At 40.0% G+C, this 20,412-nt stretch overlaps 4 protein-coding genes across 5 annotated transcripts in view; 2 read left to right on the top strand and 2 right to left on the bottom strand.

The window, feature by feature from the left end:
- Positions 1 to 59: 59 nt before the first annotated feature.
- On the top strand, positions 60 to 1,418 carry mTerf3 (mitochondrial transcription termination factor 3). The gene is made up of 2 exons (XM_017911486.1): positions 60 to 987; positions 1,141 to 1,418. Exons 1-2 carry the CDS (start codon positions 60 to 62, stop codon positions 1,416 to 1,418), a joined length of 1,206 nt encoding a protein of 401 aa, XP_017766975.1.
- Positions 1,419 to 1,797: 379 nt separating this feature from the next.
- On the bottom strand, positions 1,798 to 4,878 carry LOC108555701 (endoplasmic reticulum-Golgi intermediate compartment protein 3). The gene is made up of 8 exons (XM_017911482.1): positions 4,726 to 4,878; positions 4,149 to 4,307; positions 3,954 to 4,070; positions 3,830 to 3,870; positions 3,670 to 3,734; positions 3,378 to 3,601; positions 3,172 to 3,300; positions 1,798 to 2,096 (listed from the first exon to the last, which is right to left on the bottom strand). The coding sequence occupies exons 1-8, from the start codon at positions 4,808 to 4,810 to the stop codon at positions 1,798 to 1,800; spliced, it is 1,119 nt and encodes a 372-aa protein (XP_017766971.1). The 5' UTR covers positions 4,811 to 4,878.
- LOC108555702 (reactive oxygen species modulator 1) lies at positions 2,361 to 3,157 on the top strand. 2 transcript variants are annotated; one of them, XM_017911484.1, is made up of 3 exons: positions 2,361 to 2,468; positions 2,752 to 2,885; positions 2,960 to 3,068. In XM_017911484.1, the coding sequence occupies exons 2-3, from the start codon at positions 2,758 to 2,760 to the stop codon at positions 3,066 to 3,068; spliced, it is 237 nt and encodes a 78-aa protein (XP_017766973.1). In that variant the 5' UTR covers positions 2,361 to 2,468; positions 2,752 to 2,757. The 2 variants fall into 2 exon arrangements, with proteins under 2 accessions (XP_017766973.1, XP_017766974.1); XM_017911485.1 differs by lacking the exon at positions 2,361 to 2,468 and having other exon boundaries at positions 2,758 to 2,885; positions 2,960 to 3,157.
- Positions 4,879 to 6,233: 1,355 nt separating the features above from the next.
- vari (MAGUK p55 subfamily member vari) overlaps positions 6,234 to 20,412 on the bottom strand; it is a 24,422-nt gene continuing 10,243 nt past the window's right edge. The window contains exons 3-8 of the mRNA XM_017911479.1: positions 11,841 to 12,137; positions 10,471 to 10,707; positions 9,283 to 9,757; positions 8,224 to 8,558; positions 7,408 to 7,482; positions 6,234 to 7,070 (exon numbers count right to left, since the gene is read on the bottom strand). Of these exons, the coding sequence (XP_017766968.1) occupies positions 6,894 to 7,070; positions 7,408 to 7,482; positions 8,224 to 8,558; positions 9,283 to 9,757; positions 10,471 to 10,707; positions 11,841 to 12,137 (1,596 nt within the window). The 3' untranslated portion in view covers positions 6,234 to 6,893. The remainder of the gene's footprint in view (positions 7,071 to 7,407; positions 7,483 to 8,223; positions 8,559 to 9,282; positions 9,758 to 10,470; positions 10,708 to 11,840; positions 12,138 to 20,412) is intronic.

The raw sequence follows: 20,412 nt of genomic DNA, 5'->3' as shown, positions 1-20,412 counted from the left end.
GTATATTAGTAATTTAAATAATTTTATGCATTAATATTATTATTTTGTAATTAAATAAGATGATTTTACGAGTATGTACGTATTTATGCATGAATCATTCTAATATCGGTAAAACTGTAAATCTAATTTTTCGAAATGTATCCAAAAGTTCCATACTTATGAATAAAACGCCAAATACTAACATTACAGAAAGTCGTTTATCAAATAGCGATGCAAGTAATAATATAGATCACTCTAAAATACTAACAAGAAATGTGAAAAGTGATGAAAATATTGAAACCAACAGTAATATCACAAAAGTGCAGAGTGAATTAATACAATCACATGATATTAAGTTCTCAGAAAACGATATCTATAATTTAAATGATGTAAGCGAACCAGGACCATTTGACCATTGTGATGAAGACCTGTCGCACATTGGACCTAATATAACACCGACTTATAATTTTGCAAAATTTGCAAACGAGTCTAATACAATTCGACAGTTAGTAAATCTAGGAGTTGAATTGTACAAGTTAGAAGCAAATAGGGAAGTACTAGAAATGTTTTTAAGTCTTGATTTTGACACAGATATGAAACCATACATACAATTTTTACATGATTGCGGTGTACATTCTGAAAATCTTGGACATTTTATCACCAGAAATCCAATGATTTTTAAAGAAGATATAGATGATCTTCATACAAGAATAAGATATTTAAGAGCTCATAATTTTAGTGTAGATATGATACAACAGATAGTAAATAAACATCCTCCTTGGTTATCTTTTAAAACAAAAGAAATAGATTGGAGACTAGGATATTTTCAACATACATTTAAACTCAGTGGTGTACAAATAAAAGGTGTATCTACAAAGTGTCCAAAATTAATAACATATGATATGAAACGAATAAGAAGAAGCACTTTTGCTGTAACGAAACAAATGGGTTTCAATACATTTGAAACAAGGCTTATTTTGTTAAATGCTCCACGTGTATGGATTCGAGGTAGTTAAGGCTTACATTCAATTATAATACTGATAATGGATTAATCGCAAAATATTTATGTAATTTGTTAAGATTTAAATATTTTATTCTCATTTTAGCTAGGACAGAAGTGGTTAAAACTTTTGATTTAAAAATATTTTATTCTCATTTTAGCTAAGACAGAAGTGGTTAAAACTTTTGATTATCTTCATAATGATATGAAGTTATCACATGATATTATAAGTCATAATGCAAAAGTTCTACAATGTAGAAAAAGCAGATTAGAGAGAAGACATCGGTTTTTAGTAGAATTAAAAAGAAATCAGTATGACCCTACAAAGCCATTATATGTATCTCCATTAAATCTAGTCATAGGTAGTGATATTGATTTTTGTGACAAAATTGCCAAAAGTTCTTTAGATATTTATAATAATTTTATAAAATCTTTGTAATACATAAAATAAATATATTATAATAAATATCTATATCTTCAACCGTCTTTTGTAGCAGTATAACCTTTATTGTATACATTTTACTTAAATATTAGATATTCTTACATATTTCTATGAATCTTTATTTACAACTTCATATATCTTACACAAAAATGTTTAATTTGTTGTGCTAATACAATTCAGGACATTATAAAAAATTGGTAGAATCTGTATCATTACATCAGCATATTTTCTGTCTTTTTTTTTCTTTTATAATACCTTCAATCATAAACCAAATTATTTTTACTGACATGTATAGTTTAAATCACTGTCATATATCATACAAAATATTTTTAAGTATACTATAATATTTTTCAAATCTGTAAGCTTGATCTGAATTTTAATTATACTTTCCCAATTCTATTTTTTTCTGTATTGCTCTGATCGAATGATACAACAATGAATCTATTAATCCAGCAACTGTAAACACACCACCGATAATTGCACACGCATTTGTTGCGAAATGGCCAAACGATTTTGCTTTTTCTGTGTATTTTATCATTCCTGATTCACCACTAAACAAAGACACTTGTCTGGCGTGTCGAGTTACAGAAAATTGATTTGTCAATAATGTAGAACCATCTGCACGTACATAGGTCGTCGGTACAATTTTAATATAATGATAAAACATCATTGCACCTGAAATAAAAACAATGAAATACCTGTGTAGTGTTTCAACTGCAGAAACAAAAATTATTACAAATGTGCATTGAAATTATGTCTAACAATTTTACATTTCAAAATTGAAAGCATTACTATTATATCACATTTCTATAAAACATTATCATATAAAACATCTATGTATAAATTGAGTAGTCCGCCATCAGTAATGACGTCATAGAAAACGGAAGCACAGGAAGCAGCCATCTTATATCGATTATCGAAAAACTAACATGGCACCTTTATCGCATTGTCCAAACGAACTGTGCTAAGGATTTATAATTTATAAAATTTGGAAAAACATAATAAAACAAAACTACGTTACAAATTTCAAGATCAAACGCTTAAACCGTGAGTGATGCTGATTATAATGGGCATTTATAAATTTTTTTATGTGTAAAACAAACATAATTCAAATTATTGCTAAAACTAGTTTACAATGTGTTACAAATAATTTATAAATCATGTGTTGAATGATTAACTAAATATTAGTTTTTACCACATTCATTCATTAATTTGTTTATTTGTTTATTTAAAAAAAAGAAAAGAGAAAGCATTAGTGTTTATCATAAGTTAGCTATTTAAAAAATAAGTTAAGAATATATATGCATTTTTAAAGAAATTGTATTCATAGAACAAAATGCCACCTGTATCAAACATATATCATCAAGCTCCTTCATGCTGGGATAGGGTAAAACAGGGTTTTATGATTGGATTTTGTGTTGGCATGGCATCTGGTGTTATATTTGGCGGATATTCTGTTATTAGGTGTATATTTATATATTCTAATCAAATCTATAAAATATTTAAAAATGAAAAGCTAATCATATATTTATTGCCAGATATGGACTACGAGGAAAAGAAATGATAAGAAATCTTGGGAAAGCAGTGCTTCAAGGTAGTGGAACATTTGGAACATTTATGGCCATAGGAAGTGGAATAAGATGCTAAGATTTCAAAACTTTTGTGTTTAACGTTTAGGATACAGAAAATTGTAGTATCAGAATATTCTGTTAATTTCGTAATAAAATTTTTCTATGAAGCAGTAGCATACCTTCCATTGCAACTACTGTGATATCATCCATAGGATTTGTTTTTCCTGGAATATTTAGTCCAAAACTTAAATGGCGAATTTTGTGGGTCATGTTAAATTGTGTTGATGTATATGGCTGAACATCATGCACTGTAAGCAAAATGAAAAGTATCACAATATTATGTACTTTGTTTCATGCAAGAAATAGTAATATAGTTTTTAATTACCATGTACGTGATTCACAGAGAAACTATCTCCTGGTGCAATGTGAAAACTTCCACCTACTCTATTCACTTCCATATAACCATAGATTTGACACCCTTGTGTAAATGCAATTTTCATTTTTTCCACTGATTTGTCATTTTGACATTGTTTTATTTCCCCTAAAGGTGGAAATGCCCACTTTTTAAGCCTATAAGCATCTCTTACTTCTTCGCAAGTATTACAACACCTGTAGAGTTATTTTAATTATATGAAATGTTTACATAAATACAAATATAAATTTTTGTAATTCCATACCTGATAACTTCGCTAGCAGCTCCATAACAATCCCCACATATTTTTTCAGTACTACTCTCTACTGTCTAGGAAAAATTATTATGTCCTTATTAATATACGTTTGTAAAGTTATGTTATAAATATATAATAGATGTGCAAGAATGGCAGATAATTTAATTACCTTTGTTACTGTTTTACTAAGTGCTTTTGTGTCAGTAATATCTATAACAAAATGAAAAAAATATTAGCTTAATATTATTTATTTCAAATATCCTAAATTTCTTACAGCATCAGTTATTTTGTACCTGTTCTTTGTGGATCTTCTATGGGTTTCCCATTTAAGTCTAAACGTCTTTTAAAGATATTATGTTCAATTTGTAAATGTTGTTCACCTGTTGTGTCCATTGCATCTATCGATAAAACTGCAATATATTTCATTTAATATACACTTCTATATTATTTTTTTATGTATATGTATATAAAAAATAATCTATACTTACGATCACAAGATACTGCAGGTACAATTATATCTAAGTTAATTCTTAACTTTGAACCCCTTGAAGTATCTACAAACAGTTCCTGACTCAGGGTTGGTGTAAGATAATAATTTACTTCAGATAGAAACAAAATACCCATAATAATAGTACTAATAATTGTCACTGAAAAACACAAGAAGGTATATAAAAAGTAAATATAGGTTATAAACTTTATTTACACTTGACAAATATAAACAATAGTCACAAGATAGTCAAAAGTTTTAACCAATACAATATTTAAAAATTGAAATACAGTTCTAACAATATAGAAAAAATGATAATATTTAATTTAGGAAACAGAAGTATGACGAATGTTTTTAAATTTATTAAATATTGTCGATCAGTGAGGTTAACCGCATTTGTTTATCACATTGTATTGTCATTAAATAATGTGTAAAACTGTAAAATGAAATGATTTAAGAGTTTATGAATATTGCGATGATCTAAGAAAATTGGTATATTCATATATTCCAAATTGGTAGAGACAAGCAACAATTGATAGACGACAGGTGTCTAAAATTTGACAAGTAAAATGCTTTACCAACAGCACCACTGAAAGTTCGCACGAGAATATCTGCTTCTTCACGCACTTTTGGGTGCACGTCTAATTCTTTTAATATTTGCATATTCAGTCAATAATATAAACTCGTTAACACGGCTAAAACCGTGCCTGAATCACACTCAGCGTGCTAACTTTTCCCGCAACTCATAAGTGACAACGCGACAGTCAGGAAACGTGGCAGACTATAGAATGCAATTGGCTGCCATCAGTGCATTCCAGGCAACTGCTAACCAATCGTGTATCGAATCCATTTACTAAGTTTATTTAAAATCGTTCCTTTCTTCAAGATTCTCATTTTAAGATAATCTTTCCAGTTCATCATAAAAATTCTGTGGCATTAAGTATATGATACTTTTTTCGCTATAACGAAGAATCATAGATGTATTTTCTCGAATCATTGTTAAAAATTATTTTCACAAGCGAAATTGATAATTGCGAAAATATTCAAATAATGAAAAAGAAATGAATTTCCAAGTAAATGCATTTGTTCGTGATTTTCAGAGTGGAAAGTGAAATGCGAAGTAGAAGATTCTACTACCTATTTCAAAAACATTACACCGCATCGCTGTTATAAATAAAAAGTTGATTATATAAATGTAATAGAAAAGAAAAGCAAGAATTTCGTTGAACGAGGGAGATGGGAGTAAGAAAACAGTATTAATAATTCACATTCGTAACAAACGCTCGATAAACTTTATTTTTCGTGTATCACGTGGCACAATCGAGAGTGCTCGATCAGACGCATATACTGCAACCTGCAACGGTCGTGTTTCCGCGTGCATTCGTGTCAGAGCATTAGAAAAAATGTTACTAGATGTGTCTTATGTAAAACTCTCGAGTATAAGAGAATATCTTGTCTCGACATAGTAGGTCTTTGTCGCAAGCCGGTTAAAAGGCTGCGCTATTAAGGCACTCTATGCCAGGAATACGTTCAGCGTGCACGAGCGGTACAAACAGGATCCATGAAATACATAATGTATAATATGTATATATATATGTATATATATATATATCTCTATAAAAGAAACGAAAATACATTTTATGACAAATGGTAAATAAACGTACGTACATATGCAGGCTCGAGATGCAAAAAAAATTAAAACTAAGCATATCCTAAAAATAATTGGACGGCGGTCTAATGCATACTTTAATCACGACCCGTTCTTAATTGATCACTCTGAACTATGAAGGGGAATGTATGCGAGAATTTCCTGTAAAATTATTACAGTTATGCGTGAAAATACAGTTACATTAGCGAAGCATTTCTCTGCAATTTTCCTATTATCTTCTCCTATCTCTTAACAGTATAACCCTTTGCACTCAAGAGCCGACTCTCGGCCGCCATTTAATCAGATTCTAAACATGGATGTTAATTAATATATCAAATTTAAAATTACCCAACAATGCGCGGAATATCGAAGTAAAATAATTTTACATCCTAATTTGTATACGATTTCCTATTTACTGTTATTAAAAATATCGTCGACTTTATGGCAAAATGTTTTCGAATTGCTATTTTCGGTAATGAAAATTGGCCGAGTGCACAGGGTTAATACGCTGCAACGGATGGTATATCATCTATGTGCGAATCTTTTGTACGAAATTTAGGAGAGGAACGGGCCGTTTCATAAACCTAAAAGAAACTAACATAAATGCTACGATTGTACTTGCTAGAAACGGCATTTTAACGCGAGATTACTGTCTCTCGTTGGCCTTCATAGCCCGAGTATTTCTTTAACCGTGAGTAGAAGAAGAATGGGCGTGCTCGAAACTTGTCGCCTTTGTTTCGGAAAAAGAACCCCCTGCTACACCGAGGAAACCCTTGTACTTGTTTCATCCCATACCCGTGTCGAGTGCATCGTTCGCTTAAAAGTATCTATACATTCGATCGGGACAATATACACAACACACTAAAACTCTGTATACACATAGTACGACCATAAAATTGCTCGATTGCACGACGATACAGTGCTATAAATATAATCGTAATAACGGTTTACTCGACGTCGAGTTCGATAAGCATGGGTATTAAAGGTCGCCACTGCGTGTTTCGCAGAGAACAAGGCAGTAATTCTTCGATCGACACTGTAAGCTTCAGCCGCATTTTCCCATGCTACTTGTTCCCTCATTCGTAGTACTAATGGTGATTAATAGATCCAGTTCACGGGGACCCATTGGTGTTCAGTAGCTAAGGCGTCCAACGCAGCGATCACCTGCCTAAACGTATTGTCGAAGTCCTCGTTCACGATCACTAGGTCGATGTATTTCTCGTAGGCGCGTTGCAAAGCCGCTGATTCCTCCAACGTTGCCTTCAGATCATCCTCCTGATCAACGAGAAACAATTTAGTTCACCTGCACTCTCCGAAATACGAGGAAGGGACGAGATCTTTGGGTGTTTTTATTTAGTTCACGTGTGCCTATCGATCGTGGTATTCCTCGTAGTCGGATAAATGTATAGGAAACTTGTAACTCTTAGTGCTATCTCTGGTGAATTATTTTTCAGAATCGTTTTATTGCATTCTCGTGATTACGAGTTGCTTGTTCAGTGTTGCGTGATTCTGTACAATGGTGTAATACTAGCAATTATGCTACACATCTATGAGCACTCACACTACGGTAACGAGGAAAGAGAAACAAAATGGATGTACATGCAATACAAACCTCGTACAACGAAGCAAGGGACTCCAGCGTCCTGGCCCTTCTCGAGCTGTACCTGATGGAACTCTGGCGGTCAAACTAGCAAAGCCAACATCAAATACATACGAAAGATTAAATAAAGAACGCTACGTAAATCGAGGAATGGGATTTATACGATGGATAATATGTAAAAATAGTCGGTGTTAATCTAAGTGACGTAGAGGAGCAGAGTATTCAAAAATGAATCTTATGAAAGAGAGAATCTTGCGGAAGGGAATTAATCTTTGGGTCATTAATCTTGTAATCGAACGAAAGTGCATGCGATACATTTACAATAGGCAAATTATACGCATTTACACGACGACGGCAAACAGACTGGCAGGCAGGGATTCGGAAAACGGGCTGCGTCGTAAAATATTTGATGGTTGTGTTTATTTGAAGCGCGGCCTGTGCCGTCGATATACGTTTCTCCTTTACACAAATTTCACGCGCCAAATCGTTTCGTTACAAATGAATTTATCTTCTTCTTACTTTTCGCGCGAGAAATTCCAAGCATTAGAATTTAAATACGTTTTCCCTGGAAACGGATTCGCTTGATAAAGAGATGTTCTCGACGGCTATTCATACAGGTATTTATCAATGATTCGTTGACTAGGAGGTTCGTCAATGGCACGAACAATCGTGTCGAGGGAGATATCGATATTTAACGGGAACTTCCATTCGCAAAACAGTTGCATCTCGACATTGGTTGCCATTAAGTATAAATCTCGAACAAGAATTTACGATACTCGTGTAGTATACAGATTAAGGATGACAGGTATATATCGGTCGCATAATTACCGTCAGGTTTCGACTGCTCGTTCCAGTCGATCTTGCCAGATCGTACAGCCATTTTAATTGCTCCATTCCTGGCGCCGCTATGAAGATGACATAGGGCATAAATTCGGTACTGTTATGAAGTATTTTCAGAGCAGCTGGACTACAATCCAACACGCACATTTTCCCGGCTCTGATTAACTCCCGCACGGAGTCCAACTTTGTACCATACAAGTGGCCGCCATGTTCCCCGTACTCGAGGTACCGGTGCTCTCTGATGTCCGTTTCCATCGAATCACGATCGGTGAACCAATAGCTTTTGCCATCCTCTTCGAGTAATCTAGGTGGTCGCGAGGTATCTAGAAAAATATACCCTTGAATTTACAATGCAATTCTGACAATCAACGACCAACGGGATGCAACATTAATTATCACGAAATTAACACTAGATTTACGGAACCCGTCAATTTCACAGAAGGGTTGCTCCAATTCTACGATGGTAACAGATTTAGTTAACTTATATTAAGACTGTTAATATAATATATAATTGTTTTTAAATTAAACTGATCTTTAAAAAAGAGGCACGTGGTTTCCTTTACCTGTCAATTTGACAAGTGTCCTTAGAAACAGGTATACAGGTAGCGTCCGTAAAGCTAGTGTTAACTGCTACTATTATTATTATATATATTAGCCCTTTGCACTCGAGAGGTGATCTTCAGTCACCATTTCATAAAATTTGGAAGATCGATATTAATTAACACTAGAACTACCAACCCAGTGAAAGTGACTGGTCCCAGAATTTTCCTTTTTGCAATCACCGAACACGTACACCTGCTTTAAGAATAAAATTGGCATCAACTCGTATTAAGAAAGAACCGTAATCAATATATTCACTCATATTCATCGTATCGCTGAAATTACTATAATCTGTGCACGTTATAGTTAGGTACCCATTAAAGATCGGTAGTTCTAGCGTTAATCGAATAAATCTCTAACGCAATGTACACTTTCAGGTCCCGCATGCGAAGACTTGCACGAAGACTCGAGACAACACGGTACACGACGGGATTATGCAACACTTACACGGAACAATGGTGCCGAATTTTTCAAGATCGCTATTTATTAGTCTATTCTTCAGCGTCCTACGACCAACGCCTCTCGGACCGACCAGCGCCAACGTCTTGCGTCTGAAAGGTGGCATCCTGGCCACCTCTTCGTACAACAGCAGTTCCGCACTGTCGAATTCTCCGTTCGACTTCGACTGGTACATTTTTCTCTTTTTCTTCTTCGAGATCTTGGTCCCACATATGCTGATCTTGTGCACGAAGTCCGCTTCCGGCGGAACGAACGCTTTCCTTCGTTCTTCCAGCTCCAACGACGGAATTAGACCTGGTGGGCCCAGACCTTCGCCTTCTACCCGTCGAGCCTGCCACCAGTTCGGGTCTGCTTGGTCCACGATTTGCAGCACGTCGCCCTTCTGGAACGGGAGTCCGATCTCTCTGCACGGTAACAAGGTGTCTTCCGATGGGTCGTAGTCGAACAGCGCCCTCATGTAACACTGCAATGGAAAATAATAATTTAACCACTGATTTTAATTTCAATATTCGCGTCTTGTATTTTTGGTCTAATTTTTCGAAGGATCTTCGAATAAACGTCCAAGCTTTCGACGCTGCGATTCTCCACGGTTCGTCGACTTAGGTTTATCATTCGATACCTAGCTCGAAGATCGATAGCTCAGGCAACGAGTGTCTATATGAAAGTGTTTTTAGACGAGCTGTGTTTCCCATTCTCGATCCACCTTATCATTTACCTACGCATGAAACGCAGAGCGTGCTAGTAGGACACAAAGTGCTAGTAGAATTGCTGTTTCCAGTAACTACTTTTATATTTAGAACACGATTTTAACAGCATGTTCTACGTATTGGCTGAATTTTATCAACGAAGCAGTAAAATCTCGCTGTTTGGATCGAACTGCGTTAAGTGATCTCTAGTTGAGGGATCACTGGAAGTCGTGACCACGTGTTCCAAGTAGACGTCATTAGACCAGGTCATAAAAGCTCTAAGGGGCCGATTAAACATATTTTCGTACCCCAGTACTTTCGTATTAAATTTATTTTCGAGAAGCTGGTCATTTAGGAATTTTATCTTCGTTTTTATTACACTTCTGACGAGATTTACGATTCCGTTCTAATTTAACATCCGTATCAATCGCTGTAAATCATAGTTCGAACAGCAATGGCGTTCAGGGAACAGCGATAAGTCTAGGCTTACCGTGGATTTCACAGGTCGATTGCCATCAGAGGCGATTCCAGGTGCCAGCTTCAACGACAAGTTCTCCTTTGCTTCGTGAATGGCTTCCTGAAGCTCCTTCGGGTTGTGAACTTCCTTCCCGTTCACCTCCAGGATCACCTCGCCGCTTCTCAGCAGTCCTAGGCGGGCAGCCGTGCTTCCGCCCAGGATCCTGGCGATGATCAAGTTGCCAGATTCGTCGACTTGCACCGTCAGGCCCTGTGCAAAAACGGACCAGTGAAAATAAACCTCTGTTACCGTTACACGTGACCAGGTTCGCCATTTAGTACATTTGGAGAACAATCGGCGATTCTGTATTCGTTTCATTTTTGTTCGACTTTCATTCCCGCCTTGTCTTCTTAAGAGAGGGCTTATTGTTTTCAGCCGACTGTAAACAAACGACTCGATGGAAGGGAATGTCGAAGATCACGAGCTTTGTGCTCCCGTTTGTCGAGGGGAACGATTTTCGTGGAGCAGAAGCGACTTGGTTGCAGAATTTCTTGGCACCGAGATCGAAGTTTAAGAATCGATATCACAAAGGATAGTTGACTGTCCCGGTGAAAGAATTTTCTATGCTAAAATACCTTTTAGATGACGCGAGGCTCGATACTCGTGCCAATGGCATGGAGGAACGCGCCAAATTCTTCGCCGAGGCCACGTGGCCTCGAATCAGCGCGGATAATAAACGTTCGGAATTATTTATGAACTGCGAGTGGCATTTCCGTCTTTTCTTCGTACGAGTGTGTTAAATCCAATCGAGAATGTGAATTCTCCCACGTGACGGAATGGTAAACCGCTAAAACTGGAGCCACGTTCGAGAAAGTCGCTGCCAACGGTTGCTTCTTTGTTGATCGCTAGACGTGCCTTCTTACCAGCCACTTTCTTTCCACCAAATCAACCGACAAACGCGGAGACCAAACATCCTCCGATATTCTCGACTTAGTCTCTTAAACAGATTTATGAATATCCAATGCAACATTCGTCAATCATCGAATTACAAAAATCAGCCGATAATACAGGAATCTCTAATCGTCCATAGCTCGGTGTCTTTGGAGTTCGAAAAATCGTCGAAATTATCGAAGGACGCTTACTGGAGGTTCGTCAGGTTGCCTTCTAAGGCCGACTAGCTGACAAACGCAGAGACCAAACATCCTCCGACACTCTTGACTTGGTGAGTGCAGACCAACTCTTAAATAAGTTCCATTGGATTTATGAATATCCAATGGAACATTCCCCATTGATCGAGTTACAAAAATCGGTCGATAATGCAGGAATCTAGAATCCTAATTGATAGCTAGGTTATTGATGAATTAGAGTTCGAAAAATCGCCGAAATTATTGAAAGATGTTTACCAGAGGTTCGTCAGGTTGCCTCCTGAGGCTGACCATCCTGACAGCTTCCGTCCTCTCGTTGGTTGGCATGGCCAGTGGCGGTGGTTCCGGCTTCGATGGTGCTTCCTTCCGTTCCACGACCGCGTCGTGCGTCTCCAGAAGCGCTTTCAGATGCGAGCTCCTCAGCAATCGCACGAGCTCTCGCGAGTTCTCGTCCCTGAAGGAGCGGAGCGTGTAGCACACCTCGTCGACGATGTCACAGGCGGACGAGCATACCGGTTCCACGTGGAGTGGAGGATCCTCCAGACGCTCCTGGACCTGCAACAGTCGTGGCAATCGATGCTGTCATGCTTCCACCATAACTGGTTTTCGGGCCCTCTTTCCTTCCACTGACCCGACTGGCGACTTTTTGGCTGCCTTCTTCGGGATTAGATCCTGCTCTCAGACGTGCACCACCTAACGCTTTGGGCCCTAACGATAGCCGTTCCTCAACGTCGCTCGTTTAAATACCTTCCATCGAAAATTTTGACAGCACGATCTAAGGGATTCGGTTATCGGTGTATTATTTTGACAATAATATATCTTCGCGACTGGTAGATTAGAGTGGACTTGGATCTCCGGTGATATCAGTGCTTTAACTCTTTGGGGCACAGGATTCCAGATAATAAAATTGGCCCATGTTGCATAGGAATTTTATTGCGTTTTAAATGAAACAAAATTGGTACATTTTTACCAATAAAGGAATCACGTAATGTAAAAACGTAAAACCAGGGGAAAAAGATGGTCGCGATAAACCTTCTGCTTGCAACAATTGATGAACTTGTATTGGCATGCTGAATGCTGCCAACACGAGCGAATGCATTTATGACATTTGTCGAAGGTATTACCAGCTGCTTTACGTAAATAAGACGAAATACAAATGTGCATGCAGCTATTGCAATATTTCGAGGTGGGACACTTTGCACTCGAGAGGCGTCTTTCAGTCGTCATTTGATAAAATTTCGGAGCTCGATATTAATGAATATATCAAATTTAAAATAATGTAACTTAAATAATTCTACGTATTAATTATTATACGATTCCTTATTTACTGCTCAAAAAATATCATTAGCCTTATATCACGAAATTTTTCAACTCGTACCCTTCTTTAGTCAAAAAATCGTCGAGCGCAAAGGGTTAATCCCAGCGTGCCCCAAAGAGTTAACCCTTTCTCAGTGTGGTAAAATTACCATTCAATTCAGGTCCAAAAAATGTCCAGTTTTTTTAAGTTCGAATAAAGAATGTAAAAATACGCGTTTTATATGTATCTTGTTAGTAATTAGTCCGTGTATAGTACTTGACACTCTGCCAGTGACTGTCAATGGGTTAATATTTGAATAACAGTATGTTTTCCTAGTTGATATAGCGATGAAAAATTTCAGTGATTCGTTGTCTTTTACGATGTTCCACGTATTATTGCGCGTTCAGTAAAAGTTTCCCGGATGGATGGACTTTCATTGACGAAATGTGGCAGTCTCTGGGATCCACCGAAGGCTCCTCGTCTCGAGCTCCTTTCTGGGATACGTGTTAGCGTGTGGCCAAAGCCACAAACAGTGAACGGCTTAGCCGTCGCCAGTTGTGAAAGTCGAAACGGGTTTCCGCATTAAATTCACCGTACGAGGAACCTTGGTTGCTCTTCGTTCCCCTTGTACAACTTGAGAGAAACGAAGGTTCTTAGTCTACACTTGGATCAACGATTTCTCCAGTGCTCCTTAAAAATGACTGCCAACGTTGTTAGACGCGAGACATCCGTACCTTTCTCTCAAATAATTGCCAAAAGAATTTCTTCCCTATGGAACAAAATGGCAGCGATACTTTGTCGAACTGTCAGGAGAAATCATTGTGCAACGATGACCCGGCTATAACGAGGTTTCATTGGATTAGCGTCCGCCACGTAAGGCTAGCGTACTCCACATTGAACCAGCCAATGCAACGTTACAACAATGAAGGAGTAATTACAAAAGTGGGTCATTCTCAGCGTTTCAGAGCCACCTTCGAGAACGCTTGATACCTGAACGCCGCCGCGACGCCTAGGCTCCAACACCTTTCTCTGAATAAATTCTCTGAAAATCCAACCTAATCGCGTTGAAATTATAACCAATGGAATTGCTTATATCTACGTAGCATTACGTAATGTCATCACCGTGACAGCATCGAGTGATAAGGAAATAGGTCGAAGAGCATTTAAAAATGACGCGAACTACTTTCCACGCAGGTTACCTATCTATTTTTAATATTCCACTCTTCCACTCGAGGTATTACAGAAAATTTCTCCCGTTCCAGACATCCACGCGAGATGAAGAATTTCCTTTCACGAAAGCCCGAGACAAAGCGTAAGCTATGGAAATTGCTTCGCGAAGCCGTCGAAGTGGCCGTTCCCCGCGGCTAGGATGATTCACCATTGAATCATTCGCGTCGATAAACGTGCATCGCAGATGCAAAGAGTTATTTCCACGGTTTCGTTGCAGCAACCGATTATGCGAATTACGACAGGCCACAGGTCGCCTGGTGGAAAACACTCGTGTTAAAAGACAGCCACGGAAAGCGATGCTCGATTTAGGCCCCTGCCCACGCGGCTTCTACACGCAAACGTAAATCAGTTCGCGACGCGAACATCAAAGAACACGGCTGGAGCCGTGTTTTCCTCGAAGCCTGGGAAAACAGAGTGTGATTTACGCGAACCGGGCTGATGTCGAAATTCGAGAGACTGTTTGATTAACGCGTGCTAGAAAGTTCGACTACCTCGTGAGTTACCGACTCCATTGGCAACCACTTTGCCTAATTTACTAGAGCCCGGATCTTGATCTAGTGAATTACTAGATCTCCCTCTATTTTTAAATTTATCAGGGAAAACTGTCAGACCTGGTCAGCTTCGGATAATTCGAAGAGCAGAGATAAAGAAGTAATCGGAGATCGAGGAAAATTCCAGGTTTCGTGGAACGAAGAGACCCAGGTATTTCTCCATATGTCGCAATATCGTCGTTGCGTCGTGGTCATGAATTACATCGCATTTGTCATGTAAACGACAGCAGAACAGCTGGCGTCCAACGAACGCCGCGGCCTATAATGAATTCCCCCGTTCTTCCGTGACGTCCCTGAAAAACCTCACGAAACAAGCACGAGGATCGTCGAGTTCGTAGAGCAAACAGCGTCAGCTAGGAGTATCGATAATCAGACACCTATTTCGACGTCTATTTTTCTTGTTCATAAATCTGCAGGAATTTCCGAGAGGAAAATTAATCGAAGATACTGTACGTCGTTGCTCTAACTGGTGTCACGAGCAACATGACTCGCGAGAAACTTTACAATTATCATCCAAGCATCTGAACCTCTTTCCCGGAAGAATAAGCGAAACGACTGAAGATTCCCTGTGCCAGTAAAATGGCCTGGACGGTGAGAATTATGCCATGTACACGGTTGACAAGCGATGCAGGACGAGTCGATCGACTCGAGGCGACCAGTGGTCTCCAGATGCAGCGAGTAGCTGGAACCTCGAGATCCACGGGACGCCAGAGGGGCCAACGGTCAACAAATCGCGCTTTCTCTCGATCTCACGTGTCGCCTCTGCAGCATAAGGCCTGGCTTCTACGTCCACTCTCCTCGATCTCTATCCACGCAACCGAGTATTATTCCTGATACCGATTTTATGACAGACTTTTCCAGGGGTCCTGACTTACTCTTCGAGGCTAGGGAAGCACAGAGGTCGCCTGTCTCCGTCAGCTAGGACGCCGCTCTCTGGAGAACGAGCTGGCCGCCGTCCTGGAACTGGAGTCCGCGACGTATCGATCGGCCAGGGTCGCGAGGGTGCACTCACGCGACAACTCGGGGTAGATGGGCACGGGAGAAGCTGACGAGGGGTTTCCACGGTGGGTAAACGTAGGACACGCACACCGTGTGTGTTGCTTAGGTAAGCGGCGTCAGAAAACTGCCGCGCCTACTGACGTTTCTTTCGCCCCCACCTCGGGCCAGCTCGTTCAGGCTGCCCGCCTGAAACAGGTGGGGGCCCTTCTTCGGATGGTATGCAACACTCCGCTACGTTCAGCGCAGGGCCGTCTACGGCCAGGCTTCAGACCCCATTCTACTCGCTTTTGCAATTGCTGATTTTGCTTTTACGAGGTACGGCATGGTTAGTTTATGAGACATGTCTGTACAGATTGGCACCATTTTGGTACCTTTGCTGTTTAGCTGTGATACGAGGAACGGGAGCTCGACAGGTAGTTGTAGACTCAAATGGAGAGTGACACTGGGTCATTTACCAATCTCTTTAGACCCCGTTCTGTTTGATTTTCTACTCAGGAAAGGTGGGAAGCTTGGTCTTCGTGGGATGTCTATTTTGGCAGGTGTCATTTTGCTGGATACCTGCTAGGTACTTGGAAAGTTTCTCAGTCAAGACAGGTAGCCTTGAATTGAGATGTAGATGGAGCGTGACACTGAGTCAATTGCCAATTTCTATTCTACGATGGGTTTGACAACGAGTTGACATATCCTTGGGTGTTTTCGTGATAGATCGGAGTTGTGCAAAGAATATGGGGTGTTCTTTTCAGGGTGTCGTTCATTTCTGGTAAACGAGACTTAAACTGAGGCTCAGCGATGATTCCCAGCGACTGTCATGACGGTGAACAATGACGGTTGACAATGGCGCGATGGGTCTCGTAGATCCAAGGGTTTAGGGTTCGGACAAGTAGGTTATGTTGCAGCAGCTCGTTACACGGTAATATTATTATCTAGCTGGTATCGTGGACGGAACTTGCAGTGCTTCTTTCGACACGGGAAAGCGGCAATGTTCGAACGGAGTGCCAACGTGTAAACGCGAACGTGCCTCGTTATGAGGAATGTTAAATATCCTAGGTATCTGTCTAGAAGAGGTAGAGGGGTGTTCCCCTCTTACAACTCGAGTATTCCAATCGCGTTCACTATTCTTGCGTGAAAACGCGGGGACACGCACGCCCCTGGCTTTCCCTTCGTCGCTGCCCTTGGAGATATTTTCATGACAGCTGTAAATTCGAATCGCACGACTGCTCGGGCCCACTTTCGTCGTTGACGGGAATTTCTGGCGCAGGTGTCGTTGATCCGAAGAATTATGCAATCCGGTTGCAGGCAGATCGATGAATATAATGGTCGTGAAAAAATGCTGGCAGTCATCGACACCGATCGGTTTGTCGATCTTGCGACACAGGTAGACCCTTCTCAAGATACTCAATAATCCGTTACGCGATACAACGGGATCATATGGCTCCTGCGTTAAACACAGCTATCGCTGGCGTCACATTAGCGAGCCTCCATGCAGTAGGGTTAAGGAAAATTTCGTTTCCAGGAAAATATCTCATTTCTCAATTTCTACATTTTTATACTAAATCATTGGGTAATAAGTGACGAACTCGGCTACAAAATTTTTGACAATTTTTATGATCAGGCAGGAAGGAATGCAAGGATATTATCTTTCAAATCACTCTCTTTCATTTATTATGACTTCTTTAATAAATGACTCAATAAATGACTCTCTATCATTTATTATAATAATTAATATGATTCGTGTAACTTCAACAACTATTTCCTAATTTCTAGGAAACAAATCATCAAATAATAATGGAGAAAGATGGCGCCAAAATTTTGCCTAATTTTTAAGATTATACAGGAAGAAATGCAAGTACATAATTTTTCAAATAAATATCTTCTATGATCAATAAGATTCGTACATTATTAATGACTATTTTCTAATTTTTAGGAACCACATCATCAAATAATAATCGCGGAACAGGGTTGCAAAATTCGTACTAATTTGTAAGACCATATAGGAGGAAATGCAAGTACATAACTTTCTAAATAAGTATCTTCTATCATTCTGTGTAATGATCAACAAGATTTATGTATCCTTAATTACTATTTCTTAATTTCTAGGAACCAAATCACTAAATAATAATGGAGGAGCACAATTTCAAATTTTCCCTAATTTTTGAGACCATGCAGGAAGAAATGCAAGTACATAACCTTCTAAATAATTCTTTTTCATCATCCTGTATTATGATCAACAAGATTGATGTACCTTCAACAACTATTTCTTAATTTCTAGGAACCAAATCACATCAAATAATAATGGAAGAACGCAGTTGCAAAATTTTTCCTCATTTGTAAGACCATATAGGATGCAATGCAAGTATATAACTTTCCAAATAAGTATCTTTCATCATCCTGTGTAATGATCAACAAGATTTATGTACCTTCGACAACTATTTCTTAATTTCTAGGAATTAAATCATTAAATAGTAATGGAAGAACACGGTTGCAAAATTTTTGCTCATTTGTAAGACCGTATAAAAAGAAATGCAAGTACATAACTTTCCAAATAAGTATCTTTCATCATCCTGTGTAATGATCAACAAGATTTATGTACCTTCGACAACTATTTCTTAATTTCTAGGAACCAAATCATTAAATAATAATGGAAAAATATGGTTGCAAAATTTGTCCTAATTTGTAAGACCATGTAGGAAGAAATGCAAGTACATAACTTTTCAAATAAGTATCTTTCATCATCCTGTGTAATGCTCAGCAAGATTAATACACCCTTAACAACTATTTTGTAATTTCTAGGAGCTAAATCATCAAATTATAATGACGGAACACGGTTGCAAAATTTGTCCTAATTTTTAATATCAGACAGGAAAAAATGCAAGAACATAATCCTTCAAATAACTCTCTTTCTACATAATGATCAATAATGATCACTATCATTCTTCAATTTGTTCAGTATGAAAGCCCCCGAGAAAAGTAACCCGGGGCACCCCGTTCCCGCGGCTACGTCCCTGTCACTTACACGTGCGTCAATGTCGCACACGCGTGGCTTGCGCTCGTCCGCTCGCGTGATTACAAAGCCGGTTGAAATTACATCGTGCGTGGTGTGTGTACGCGAGTGCACGCGACGCGACGCGGCTCCTCGCGATTTCTGCGAGCGGCCACGAGCGATGACACGGTCGCGAGGGCAGGCCTGGGCCAATTGGCAGGGTCCTGCGAGGTCGCGGCCAATTAGGAGGAATACCACCGAGAACTCGCGGCAAAAGCGATTTGTCGATTAACAAGCCCGGATTATTCACGATCCTAGACTCTGTCAGTTTCCTGCGTCGCTGGCGCGCGACGCCTGATTCACGGTTTGCTTCTTCCCTTCGCAGGAAGTGCCTTTGTTCTCGAGGAGGACGCTCGCGGTTTCCGCTTTTCGGGGGACTGTCCGCGGGATGCTTTCGAAAGGTAGTCGTTGGCACAGAGAGAACTCGAAGGGACAGGACGGAAGTGGAGATTGCTATTAGCAATTCAGGGGTTAGCTGGTGTTGGGATAGAGGAACAGGGAGACCTTTCCTTTAGATGATACATTCGAGTTTGCTTTTCCCTTTAGCGAGGACAGTCAGAATAGACCCTGTCTATCCTTCGAAGGATGAATCTGACAGAAAGTTCCGACGCCAATGTCGCCAAGATATACTTGACTCTTTCCATCCGGATTGACGAGATTTTGCTTCATTGTCTCCTCGTGTCTCCTCTAGGACAGCGTGGCTCTATTAATTCCAATTTTCCTATTACTCAGGCGACCTCTTGGCCCAGTTAGATCAGTCTAACGACGTACCGCGCTGTCATTAAAACAGTCACCAAACACATGGACAGTACACAGAGAAAAATGGCCGACAAGTTGACAGGAATCTGAGTTCTCACACTTCTCAGATCCCTTTGTTCGATCGTCGGACAACCAATTTCCTAGGTCTGGTGGCCGCTTTTCACGCCTGATTTCGACGGTTTTCGAGAAAAGCAGCAACACCCCGGCACAGCTGTCAACGTGCGCCATTGTTGCTTTGAGCCGGGCCGGAAACGGACACCGGCTTCTTAACGACTTTTCGACACCAGTCGGGACTTCTACCTGCCGATCTCGAGGAACAAGGATGGAATGTGGACGCGGCAGGTGTGGCGGGGTATATACGCGCGAAGGGGCCCTAAGGCCCCGCAGGAAAGCCAGTACTGCGTGCAGTCGATCGGCTACGAGATAATTCGAACCGTTTTGGGTCACGAGCACGGCCAACTTCCAGACTTGCGGATACTCCAAAGAATATTTTTAGAGTTCCAACTTCTCCTGTTTTATAGTTCCAAGAATTTCGGGAGAAAGAAGCTCGACCCGTTGGACCACTTCCAATAGGAGTCACTCGAGACTCCTGTCTCTGCACTCTCCTCTCCGAGATATCGGATGTCCCTTTCGAAAGCCTGGGTGTCACAACCGACTAACCGTAGGTCCCCGATCCTAACCTCGCAGAGGTTCGCGAGGGGTACTCGCATCGCTCGTTTCCTCGGCGCAATCGTCTTACGCAACGGTTCAACGTGTTCCCAGTGACGCGTTCGATTTGCACGTCGATAGACGGATAACGATATTTCCGGCGAACAGTCCACGAGGCACCTCGGTTCCATGGCGAATGTGTGTCACGACCGAAATAATGCGCGCCGTGATGCAAGCGTGTAAAAAGAAGCTCCGAAATATGCCCGCGTGATCCGGACTTCTCGCGCTCGAGCCTGCGCATTCCTG

Source organism: Eufriesea mexicana, unplaced genomic scaffold (genome assembly GCF_001483705.2).
Source record: "Eufriesea mexicana isolate 0111107269 unplaced genomic scaffold, ASM148370v2 scaffold278, whole genome shotgun sequence".
Classification (NCBI taxonomy): Eukaryota; Metazoa; Arthropoda; class Insecta; order Hymenoptera; family Apidae; genus Eufriesea; species Eufriesea mexicana.
Note: the sequence above shows the minus strand (reverse complement) of the source record. Positions and strands in the feature narration are given on the sequence as shown.